The sequence below is a fragment of the Sorex fumeus genome, unplaced genomic scaffold (genome assembly GCF_029834395.1).
Source record: "Sorex fumeus unplaced genomic scaffold, SorFum_2.1 ptg000026l, whole genome shotgun sequence".
NCBI lineage: Eukaryota > Metazoa > Chordata > Mammalia > Eulipotyphla > Soricidae > Sorex > Sorex fumeus.
This window is the reverse complement of record NW_026606083.1, coordinates 6,098,048-6,110,034: the sequence shown is the minus strand read 5'-3', so window position 1 is coordinate 6,110,034 and position 11,987 is coordinate 6,098,048. Positions and strand designations below refer to the sequence as shown.

Sequence of the window (11,987 nt, the reverse complement as noted above, 5' to 3'; positions counted from 1 at the left end):
AAGTTTATTGGGGAGAATAATAGTTGTATAGGGGCAAAAATGGATGCATTATGTGTGGATCATAGACAGGAAGAGGAAGGGGATTCTATGATTTACATGAGCTAGATGGGACAGGGTGTAATGAGGCCTCACGGGATTTCTATGAGCTAATGCAGAGGTAGAACAATGAGCTTTTCAGACACTAGAGTGCCTGCCCCTATCTCAAACCCCCAGCCACAGGCAATTGCAAGACTGTGGAGTCCTGCTAATCATTGGGGAATGCCGGTTTCCCCAGCCACAGCTCGTCCCCATCAAGCTGCTACTTGGAGCTTGTCCACAAAAATGACATGTCCAGGTAGTCAGGAAGCTGTGCCAGGAAGAACTCCAACAGGGCTCCACACTGACCAGACGTGACTTGAACGTGTTTTAGCAAAATAATTTCACCTTCTTCTGGCCCCATATTTACTGTATATGTTGCATACAACAACTGAGGTGTCCCCAGTTTTTTGAAAAATTTTTAACTTTTGTATTACTAATGAAAAACGAGTCTAGTTGCATTTTGACAGATACCAATGTCAATGAACTGATTTTTTTTCTTTTTGGGTCACGCCTAGCAATGCACAGGGGTTAGTCCTGGCTTTGCACTCAGGAATTATTCCCAGCAGTGCTCAGGGGACCATATGGAATGCTGGGAATCGAACCTGGGTCGGACACATGCAAGGCAAACGACCCACCTGCTGTACTATCACTCTAGCCCCAATGAACTGATTCTTTATAGAAGGATGTTATTGTAAGTGGAGGTAACACTTTTCAGGAGAACTGAGAACTGTCTTTGGGGCAGATGTATCTCCACTGAGATACCCATTCCAAACCCACCCAGTGCCCGGTACCCCCTGATATAGATCTGCAGCCACAAACTGTGCTCACTGGAGAACCAAGCAGTAAAGGAACAGTCACTGCCCGCTCTGATCTGCGTTCCCAGTCTCACTGGGGCTATGTGCCTGCTCTCCAAGACTGACAGCTTCAGACTAGTGAACAAGCATAATAGAATAGACAAAAGGACAAGCACCAAATGAAACTGAGCAACTTCTGACAAATGTTTATATAGTTAATTTCCTCTGAAAAATTTTGAGGCAGCAATACTGAAATGAGAAAGCACAATTATGGGTCATTTCATGGTAGCAGAATATTCTGATTTGATCACTTAGGTTTAAAATTAAAATTTCACAAGCTGGAGCAAGATTATAGCAGGTAGTGTGCTTGCCTCCATGGAGTCAACCCAGATTCGATTCCCAGCATTCTAAATGATCCCCTGAGCACTGCCAGGAGAGATTCCTTAACAGAGGCAGGAATAAGACAGATGTGGCCAGTAAGCCACCTTGAAATACCAGATGTGGGTCCCAGAACAAAAAACAAGTAAAATTAAAATTTCTTAAGAGAACAATACGATAATTTGCACAATTTTACATCATTATGTTTAGTAGCCTCTATATTTCAACAAAGTAAAATAAGAAATATGTAAAATTAACTTTTAAAGAGAGAAATATCCCTCAGGGTCAGAGAGAACATACTGAAATTGATACCTGCCTTGGCATGCAGCCAATCCCAGTACTTCATTATAGTTCCCCAAAGCATCACCTAGAGTGACCCTCTTCCCAGCACAAAATGAGAAATAGCAACCCTTGAGCACCGCTGGGTATGGCCCAAAAGCATCCCCCAAACTTTTTACTTAAAAAAAAATTCAAAAAAAATATATAGACGCCCAAAAACAGGACTTTCACAACAGTCACTACAGAACATGAATTTTTAATGTATTTCATATTGCAATGAAGACACTGAACACTTAGAAACTACAATACAATAAAAACATTCGCTTCCACATAACACTTATAAATGCATACTTCTCCCCGAAAAAGAAACTTGTTTTTCACAGATTTAAGCAACAATGACTTACACAGGATTCTTCAAATGCCCAACTATATACAGAATTTGTGACTCTACAAAAATGATGTGCAGTGGCTGAGAAAGAGGATTGCTTTGTCCAACAGCGTCTCGGCAGCACACGTTTTCAGTGAACACTCACTTTCCTTCCAGGGTTACATGAAATCTGGACATGTTCAGCACTTGAAGGCTGTACCCACTCCCAACACTAGCTCTGATGTGACCACACTCCTCAGCGGCAGCCACGCCAACAGCCCTCGAAGGCTTAGTCTCCACCTTCCAGATCCTGGAGGCTCATCTAGGGGCTGTGCAGCTAGGTAGCAGTAGGTCGTGCTATACGCATACCAGGAGGAGGAGGTGTGTCTCACAGCCTCTCCTGATGTCCACCGAGAGCTGCGTCTGCACAGAACTGCCCAACTAGCACCAGGTAACACTTGAGAGCTTCCCAATTTTTCATTTGGTGGAGCTCTGGCTCTTGCATTTGACTGATCTATTGCAGGTATTTTCCAGCATCCAGTGATTCTGGAATACCCAGACATCCCAGTGGAAACACAGTGCAGAGATGGGGGGTCATGCAGCTTCTCTGTGGGCGCCCTAAGGAATGAGCACTGGGACCCACTCCACATTCCCGAAGTGTACTCAGGGGTCACCCTGACCCTCTTCTGTGCAGAAAAACAACAGATGGTTGAGCTTCAGCCTGAGATTGAGGAATATTTGCTATATGCCACTGGCAGCAAGCTCAACTCGGATTATATCATAATTCAAACTTTCTGGCTCCTCCATCCCTGGGGCTGTGTCAATCATTAGAGAACCAACTAAGAGTGCAGAGCTGGAGCTCTCAAGATCAGATCCCACCCAATGGCCACCTGGAGGTAGGTCCACCTTGGGGTAATCGGTCTGCCCCCTCCAATGCCTCACCAAAGATCACTCCTACAGGTGCTGACCTGGCCCTCCCCAGCGGCCTTCAAGTGGACAGAGTCAACGGGAATAAAAGAAAAAAAAAAGGGCAGTAAACTGAGATGTCTCATTATTAACAAAAAACACAGACTTCTAAATATCAGATGACAGTGATCCCAAGAAGGCAGGAGACAGGCAGACGCTGGCAGTGGCAGGTTGGCACTGAACATGTCCTAGCTACCGGAACAAACACGTTTGTTCCCTACAAATTGCACTCTGACTGGCCTGTCAGCCTGACCAAGATCAGCCTCTTCCAGAATGTGAGCAGCCACTGTCTTCCTGGCCCTCTGGGTGGGGTTCAGGTTCCACCACCCATTAGCACTTTCTACTTGGTAACAGTGAGATGCCCATGTTTCCCAAATATATTTCATTTTGAGGTAGTACTCATTTATTTGCATTGTTGGCTCTCAACTACCACCAAAGAGGTGAACCCATTCAAAACTAGACCAACCAATAGTGTAAAAAATAAATACAAGATCTTGTTTCAGGTAGCAGAGCCTTCTTAAAAAGGTCATCACATTAAATGGGGGAAGTCATCTGAAACATCTGAAAACTGTTTATAACCACAGCTATAAACTAAAGTGCTTTCAAATTTGTTTAATATCTTAAATCAGTGATTAGAATCGTATTTTAGAATTTGTTCACATGAGGCCTCAGGAAATTGAAATGATTTTCTATTTTAAAAAAAATAAAAAAGAAACTTTCTTTTGGAAGGAAATTTTGTTGCAAATTCACCCTTCTGAGCAGCAGGGTCAGAGCTGGGCTGCACCATGCAAGTGCAGAACCCACTTACTCCTGCTGCCTGGCGCCAACCGGCTCTGCTGCCTTCCCGGGACACCAAGAGTGGGTGGTCATTCCAGAAACTCCACAGACGCAGGACACAGGTTCACAGTGAACTCACAAATGTAATGCCCTCCTGTCACCGGTCACATGCCAGGGACTTAGAGCCAACCAGAGTGCCGGCACACACACACAAACGACGAAAATGAAGAGGACCACGTGCTTTCCGGGACACTTCATGCAAGCTGGGGACAATGTGACAATAGACACAACCAACCCTTGTCAGACCCTCATAAATGTGACTGGCCACGATGAGGAGGTCCACACTGTCCCGGGTCCATGGCAAGCGCAGCTTCGGGCACAGGGCCTCACTTCTCCTGTAGCAGCGCAGGGATGTTGATGCTCCAGCCAATGGCCTGCCTGTCGAAGCCACAGGTGAAAAGATTGCACACAGGGTGGTCCTCACTCCACGCCGAGCAGCACACCATTCTTCTGTGGCCCTGTGACCAATCAGACAGGTACAATGTCACCCAAAAGCAAGAGAACTACCATACCTCAGTTAGTAACAATACCCATTCAGAGCCACTGAGTTTAGAGACTTAAGAGGATGAATGGAAAGAAGTGAACAGAGCACCCAGCTTCTAGTGATGGTCTGATGGACAAGCCAAGAAGAAATAAGTGATGAGAGCACTTGCTGGGCAGTGAGGCCCATACCAAAAACTTTGATTCTGTATAAAAAAAAAAATACGTACAATTATAGATGGAGAAAAAAGTAACAGTTCAGCTCAAAACTCTTCAATGAACACATGATGCTATAAATGAAATTCACTTAGAGATATATTAACATCTTAAATAAAGGAACAAGAATAATACATTTGATGCCACATAAGCATCAAATAAATTGCCTTTCAGCCGAAAGGCCTGATATTTTGCATACTTGGAACGCTCAGTTCAATCCCTGACCCAGCATGGCCCCATAAGCACCAGTGGACACAAATGTAAGCAGAGTGTCAGGAGCAGATCTTGAACATCACCAGAGTGGTTTACAATAAAAAAAATATGTGGCCTTTTAAGATCATCGCTGCCATCTTCAGGAATCCAAGTAAACAATGAGGGTCTGGGAGATGACTGTCTGACAAGTCTGGTGGGATCCACAGAAGGCACGGTGCCTGAAGACATCTCTAGATCAATGTGTGAGCAGTCCCATCCCTGAAGACAACCCCAACACTACAGGGTTTGGTACAAAAATCATGAGCTATGCCAAGCTTAGGTGAGATATCAGCAACACTCAGCAGGGGCCCAACGAGATGGCTCCTGGAGAAGAAGATTCAGGGTTCACCAGGGGTTGGGAGGCACTTCTGATGCCTCCCAGGACAAGTGAGGTTCTACTGCAACATGCAAAGAGCAGAGCTTGCCAAGTAATGGGAGCATCAGAGGGGCCTCAGCAGGAATGTACAGGGAGCATGCAGTGAGGCAGCAAACTGAAGGACAAGCCCTGTCTAGATCTGCAGCCTCAGGGGAGACCTGGACAGGAGAAGAGGCCTGTCCCCAGGAGAACAAGCCTAACAGAGACTGGAGCAGCCTCGCCTTAGCTACAGCGTTCTAGCCCTCAACACCTGCTTGGGGACCTTCTACCCTCTACACACATATCCCAGGCCTTTCCAGACTCAGGCTCCCTGGGTTTGGGTGGGTGCCACAAACAAGGACAGTGCCTTATACCAACCAGGCAGCCAGGCAGCTCTCAACTGAAGTCTGGCCTAGTCACCAGCACAACAGGAGCTGGGCTGAACTGGGAGCAAAGCTCAGCTCACCAGAAAGCAGTTTCCTCTACTCCTAGTAAACAGCCAGGAGAAGAATTTCTTGGGGAGATGGTTTCGAAGAGTACCCACAATCCACCAGCGCAGCCCCCCAACACATTCATTACCTGTCACTCAATATAGATCCAATTTGCAATGGATTTTTCTACTATAAGTAGCAAACACTATTTTTATTTTGTTTTGGTTTCATACCCAGAGGTGCTTAGGGCTTACTCTTCGCTCTGCACTCAGGGATCATTCCTGTCAGGAAGCAGGGGACTCTATGGGGCACTAGGGATCAAACTCAGGTCAGCTTGCATCGAAAGCAAATGCCCTACCCATGGTGCTATTGCTCCAATCTCTCAAAAACACATTTTAAAGCACGGCCTTCCTCTGACCTTGTGCAGAGGAGCACTCAGAACATCCTGCAGGGCCAGAACAATAGCAGAGCACAGTAGGCGTTTGCCTTGCACATGGCCGACCCGGGTTTGATCCCAGCATCCCATATGGTCCCGCAAGCACCGCCAGGAGTAACCCTTGAGCATCACTGGGTGTATCACACCCCCCACCCCCCAAAAGAAAGCCAAAAGAAAAAAAAACATTTTGCAAATCCAAGTGGTTAAAGATGTGACCTCACATTTTTATTTTAAGAGGGGTCAGGGTTGAGGGAAATTTTGGGCTATGCCCAGCAGTGTTCAGACTTACTCCTAGCTCTGTGCTCAGGGCTCACTTCTGGCAGATTGAACCAGAATGCACTAGGTGTCAGAAAAGCACCTGACTCCTATACTATCTCTATAGTCCCGACCTCACATTTAAACTTCAGAACTGAGACTCAGCCGGCAGGGCAGGTGTGGCTCAGTGGCAGAGCACTTGTCTTGCACACATGAGGCCCTGGGTCAATTCCCAGACACCACATGATCCCCCAAGCACCACTGGGAGCAAGCAACAAGTTAGGAGTAGGTACCATGCACTGCCAGGTGTGGCACAAATCCAACACCACCACAACAAAAAGCACTGCTGAAACTCAAGTATAGGGACTGGGCAACTTTCAAGTTCAAATTTTAAGAACTTTATGGAGCCAGTGTGATAGTACAGAAGTAAGGCACTTGCATGTAGCCAACCAGGGTTCAATTCCTAGCAAGCATATGATGCCCTGAGCCCACCAGGAGTGATCACTCAAACTCAGGTCAGCTTCCATCGAAAGCAAATGCCCTACCCATGGTGCTATTGCTCCAATCTCTCAAAAACACATTTTAAAGCACGGCCTTCCCCCGACCTTGTGCAGAGGAGCACTCAGAACATCCTGCAGGGCCAGAACAATAGCAGAGCACAGAGGGCATTTGCCTTGCACATGGCCGACCCAGGTTCGATCCCAGCATCCCATATGGAGTACAGGGTTAGGGGTAAGCCCTGAGCACTGCTGGGTTCGTGATCCGAGAGAGAGAGAGAGAGAGAGAGAGAGAGAGAGAGAGAGAGAGAGAGAGAGAGAACTTTATACAAATATCAAGTACTTCCAAATTTAAAAATAAAAAAAAAATTGGCAAAAAAAATGAGAAAGTAAATTCTAATGTTGTATACCTATTACACACTGGAGTGCTATTACTAATTTCACTTTATTCAATAAGATCTACAATTCTAACTTCTCAAACAGAGACTGGAGGGGCAGAAGAAACTCAGGGTTCAAAATCAAGGTCATGTCGAAAGCCCCGCCACCCACCCCCACCCTTCCCCTCTGCCGCCACAGCTGCCAGGCCACCACAGCAATTAAGATATCTGGCAGAGGGCCGGAGCAACAAGACAGTGGAGAGGCTCCTGTCTTGCACATCCCTGACCCGGGTCCAGTCCCCGGCATCCCATATGGTCCCCCAGCACAGCCAGAGAGTAAGCTCTGAGCATCACCAGATATGACCCAAAAACTTAAAATATAAACGAAGAAAATCCTGCGTTTGGGCCCCTGGTGACTTGTCTTTTCTATTTTTTTGCTTTTTTGGGTCATACCCAGGAATTACTCCTGGCAGTACTCAGGGGACCATATCGAATGCTGGTGTTTGAACTTGGGTCAGCTACATGCTATCCACTGTACTATTGCTCCGGTCCACCTGGTGACTTTTAATTCTATTCCTAGCTAAACACCAGGGTTCCAACTTACCTGTTGTCAACAGTAGCTAGAATGTATGGCCTGGGAACTTACTGCACACTTAAGAATATGCTGCTCCTGAATGGGAAAGGATATTCACCCAATACCCATCCAATAAGGGGTTGGTATTAAAGGATATACAAGGCACTGGTTGAACTCCACAAGAAGAAAACATCCAACCCCATCAAAAAATGGGGTGATGAGGGGCTGGAGTGATAGCACAGCGGGTAGGGCGTTTGCCTTGCGCACGGCCAACCTGGGTTCGATTCCCAGCATCCCATATGGTCCCCCGAGCACCGCCAGGAGTAATTCCTGAGTGCACGAGCCAGGAGTTACCCTATGCATCGCCGAGTGTGACCCAAAAAGCAAAAAGAAAAAAAAAAGGGTGATGGGCGCTGGAATGATAGCACAGCAGGAAGGGCATTTGCCTTGCACATGGCCGACCCAGGTTCGATTCCCAGCATCCCATACGGTCCCCTGAGCACTGCCAGGAATAATTCCTGAGTGCAAAGCCAGGAATAACCCCTGAGCATCGTCAGGTATGACCCAAAAAGCAAAAAAAAGGGAAAAAAATGGGGTGACGAAATGAACAGAAACTTTCTCAAAGAAGAAATTCGATTGGCTAAAAGGCACATGAGAAAATGTTCTACATCACTAATCATCAGGGAGATGCAGATCAAAACAACAATGAAATATCATCATCTCATACCACAGAGACTGGCCCACATCCGAAAAACCAAAAGCAACCAGTGTTGGCACAGATGTGGGGAGAAAGAGACTCTTCTTCACTGCTGGTGGGAATGCCGACTGGTTCAGCCCTTTTGGAAAACAGTATGGACGATTCTCAAAAAATTATACCCATCTGACCCAGCAATACCACTCCTGTGAATATATCCCGGAGAGGCAAAAAAGTATAGTCAAAATGACATCTGCACTTGTATGTTCATTGCTATACTTTTATCATAGCCAATATCTTGAAAAAACCTGAGTGCCCAAGAACAGATGATTGGTTAAAGAAACTTTGGTACATCTACACTATGGAATACTATGCAACTGTTAGAAAAGATGAAGTCATGAAATTTGCATATAAGTGGATCAACATGGAAAGTATCATGTTAAGTGAGACGAGTCAGAAACAGAGGGAAAGGCATATAAAGATGGCATTCATGTGTGGAATATAAAGTAACAGAATGGGAGACTAACACCCAAGAGTAGTAGAGATAAGGACCAGAAGGTCTGCTCCACGACTTGGAAACTAACCTCGTACGCATAGAGAAGGGAACACCAAGAGTGTTTGGAAGATCCACTCGGGATGGGAGATGCGAGCTGAAAGTAGACTATAGACCAAACGCGATGGACACTCAATCCCTCTATTGCAAACCACAACACCCAAAAGGAGAGAGTAAAAGGGAATGCCCTGCCACAGAGGCGGGGTATGGGTGGAGGGAATGGGGTGGGGGCAGTGGGAGGGATATTGGGATCATTGATGAAGGAGAATGGGCACTGGTGGAGGGATAGTTAACCGATCATTATATAACTAAAATGCAAGCATGAAAGTTTTTAAGTCCACAACTGTGTACCTCATGGTGTTTCACTAATAAAAATTTTTTAAAAAATAAAATATTAATGTATATGTAAGGAGAAAAAAACCCAACTTTTCAAATAAAAAGAATATGCTGCTCTTTTAAATAAAAAAACAAAAAGGGAGGGATACTGGAACATTGGTGGTGGAGAAAGGGCACTGGTGCAGGGATGGGTACTCAAACATTGTATGACTGAAACATAATCATGAAAGTCTGTAAGTCTGTAACTATCTCAAGGTGATTCACTAAAAATAAATAAACACAAAGATCACAAACTTGTTTCTTCTCTTTGGTTCTCACTCAGCTATTTCCAGCATTTCTGAGAGGTCAAGAAATCCAGTCAAGAATCCAGCCAAGGCACTCTTTGTCAAGATAAGGCACTTGCCCTGCATGCAAGTCTGCTCTCTCCCATTTTCTGTATCATGTGACATTAAACCAAATCATTTAAAACAAAAATCAAAACAGAAAACTTCTGCCACCATGCCAATGGCCCAACTCTACCACTCCATGATAATCTCCACAGAGATACGTTTCCAGGATGAAAACTCTGGGGTGTTCAAAGAGTGGGAGCAGGCAGTCTCTTTCGCATGCCCCATGCCCAATACTTCTAGTAGCCCAGAAAGCCACATCATAGCCCACAGTCACTGTCACGTAAACTCATGGGCCCAGTTCTACAGATCCTGGAGTTCCTGGAGTGCATGGCCGCATATAGGGACACCTCCAAACTGACAGCCCGGTATTAACACACCTAATTATTAACACATCTAATTAAGATTAGATGGGAACAGAGCATAGAAACCAATCAAGTTCAATAAACAAAAACAATACAGAAGGCTCAACTAGCAACAAACAGCTTAGTAAACCCTCGGACAAGGATTTGATGCCCACATGGTGATAAACAATTTTCACAAATCTTTTTGTTAAGAGGGCTGGAGTGATAGCACAGAAGGTAGGGTATTTGCCTTGCACACGGTCGACCCGGGTTCGATTCCCAGCACCCAGCATGCCATATGGACCCCTGAGTACCGCCAGGGGGTAATTACTGAGTGCAGAGCCAAGAGTAACCCCTGTGCATTGCCAGTGTGACCCAAAAAGCAAAAAAAAAAAAAAAAAAAACTTTTTGTTAATTCCATTAGCTATTTAGTTGTAACTAACAATGTAAAATAAATTATTTTGTGCTACAAAAGGAGCAGGCATGGAGAGGGGCTGGGGGAATAATAGGACAATGGACAATGGTGAAAGGAAAGTCACTCTGGTGGTGGGACTGGTGTTGGAACATCAAATACCTGTCACAACAGTATTAATGACAACTTTATAAACCATGGTGTTTAAATAAAGTTTAAAAAATAAAGGGAAAACTTAAGCCGGAGTTCTTCACCTTTCATCTGTGGACCAGCACAGCCTGGGTGGTGAAGAGCACAAACCACAACCACACATGTATCTTGACCACATCCACACTGTAGGGACGGTACAGGACTAGCAAGCCCCAAGTCTCCCGAGGTCTCTTTAGACTACAGAAAATTCAGAACACAGATGCCACCAGAACAGTTACCTGCCGACTGCTGCGGGGGAGCCGTGCGAGCCGCACGCCCGACATGTCGAACAATCTCACTTGCCGGTTGTCATGTGGGAGGGCAATGATTTTCTGGCCCACACAAATGTTGATCCTGCAGAAAGAAGGGAGAAGGGTTGTCAGAGAAAGGGGGCAGTTCCAGGTACTCACTCCCACTGCCCACACATCAGCAGCGGCAGAGGCCAGACACAGGAAAACACAATGAGAGACCTACTTCTGATTCTTCCACCTAACTTCCGGTACCAGGAAATCCCAAACTCACACTCATGCACTGCTTCCCAGAGAGGGTAATCCCACCACACACAGCCCTAGGGCCACCCCGGGGGAGCAGCAGGGGGCACTTTCTGCTTGTTCTCTTCAAGAAGGTAGACTGGTGGGAGGGAGTGCTGAGTGATTTTCCTCCTAACATGGAACGGTAGAGAGTTCAATTTGGAAACCCAGGCATGAGAGGCTCAACACAGAAGGCCTTCCCGGAGCCAATACCTCCTCCCCCAAGCACCCACCAATGAAACAGCAGCATGCACAACTAGGGATTCGCTCCGGCTGCTGAGTCGGCCTCACCTGTTGATGGCAGAGTCCGTCCGAATAGTCGCAATAGGGGATCTCATGTTCTTTAAGTCCCAGACCTTCACAGTGCGGTCATCGCTGCCGGAAACCACGTTGTCCCCTACTGTGAACACAGCAGAGGTCACTGTGCTACAAAGGAGGGATAGCGGGTCAATTATTTTGTGGATAATTTGAGGACACAGAAACAAGCCCTGTCCACACTGCCCAACAAACACAATCACACACCAAATGGACCCTAGGGGGCTGAGGGAAACAGGTTGTGAGATGTGGGTGTATGTGCCTACTACCTCTCATTGTTCTTTGAAGCATTATTTACACCTACGTGACCAGAGGACTGTCCAACAATGAAACTGTGATGCAGGAACACAATGGAATTCTAATGCTGCCACAGGAAGGGAGGCTATGCTGTCCTGGATGACAAGGAGCTCCCTGTGCATGGGACTGGGAAGAGCACAGTTGTGGCTTGGGCTGAAGGTGCAAGAGCACACCACACAGTCAGAAGAGGTCAGGGTCCAGCCCAACATGCTGCAGAATGGGCCTGAGAGGGTGGAGAGAGCTCTCAGAACTCTCATTTGGGTCGAGGAGATGGGAACAGGATAAACGAATGGTTTGTATACTGTGGCCTGGGGTTCATCCCCAGCATCAGAGTTCCCATGACACCGAGTATCACCCCT

The 11,987-nt window shown here is 46.3% G+C and overlaps 1 protein-coding gene across 3 annotated transcripts in view; it reads right to left on the bottom strand.

Annotated features, from left to right (window-relative positions):
* Positions 1-1,754: 1,754 nt before the first annotated feature.
* Positions 1,755-11,987, bottom strand: part of WDR37 (WD repeat domain 37) — a 47,455-nt gene continuing 37,222 nt past the window's right edge. For all 3 annotated transcript variants that reach the window (XM_056114709.1, XM_056114710.1, XM_056114711.1), the window contains 3 exons: positions 11,308-11,442; positions 10,726-10,840; positions 1,755-4,157 (listed from right to left, as the gene is read on the bottom strand). In XM_056114709.1, the coding sequence (XP_055970684.1) occupies positions 4,026-4,157; positions 10,726-10,840; positions 11,308-11,442 (382 nt within the window). In that variant the 3' untranslated portion in view covers positions 1,755-4,025. The remainder of the gene's footprint in view (positions 4,158-10,725; positions 10,841-11,307; positions 11,443-11,987) is intronic.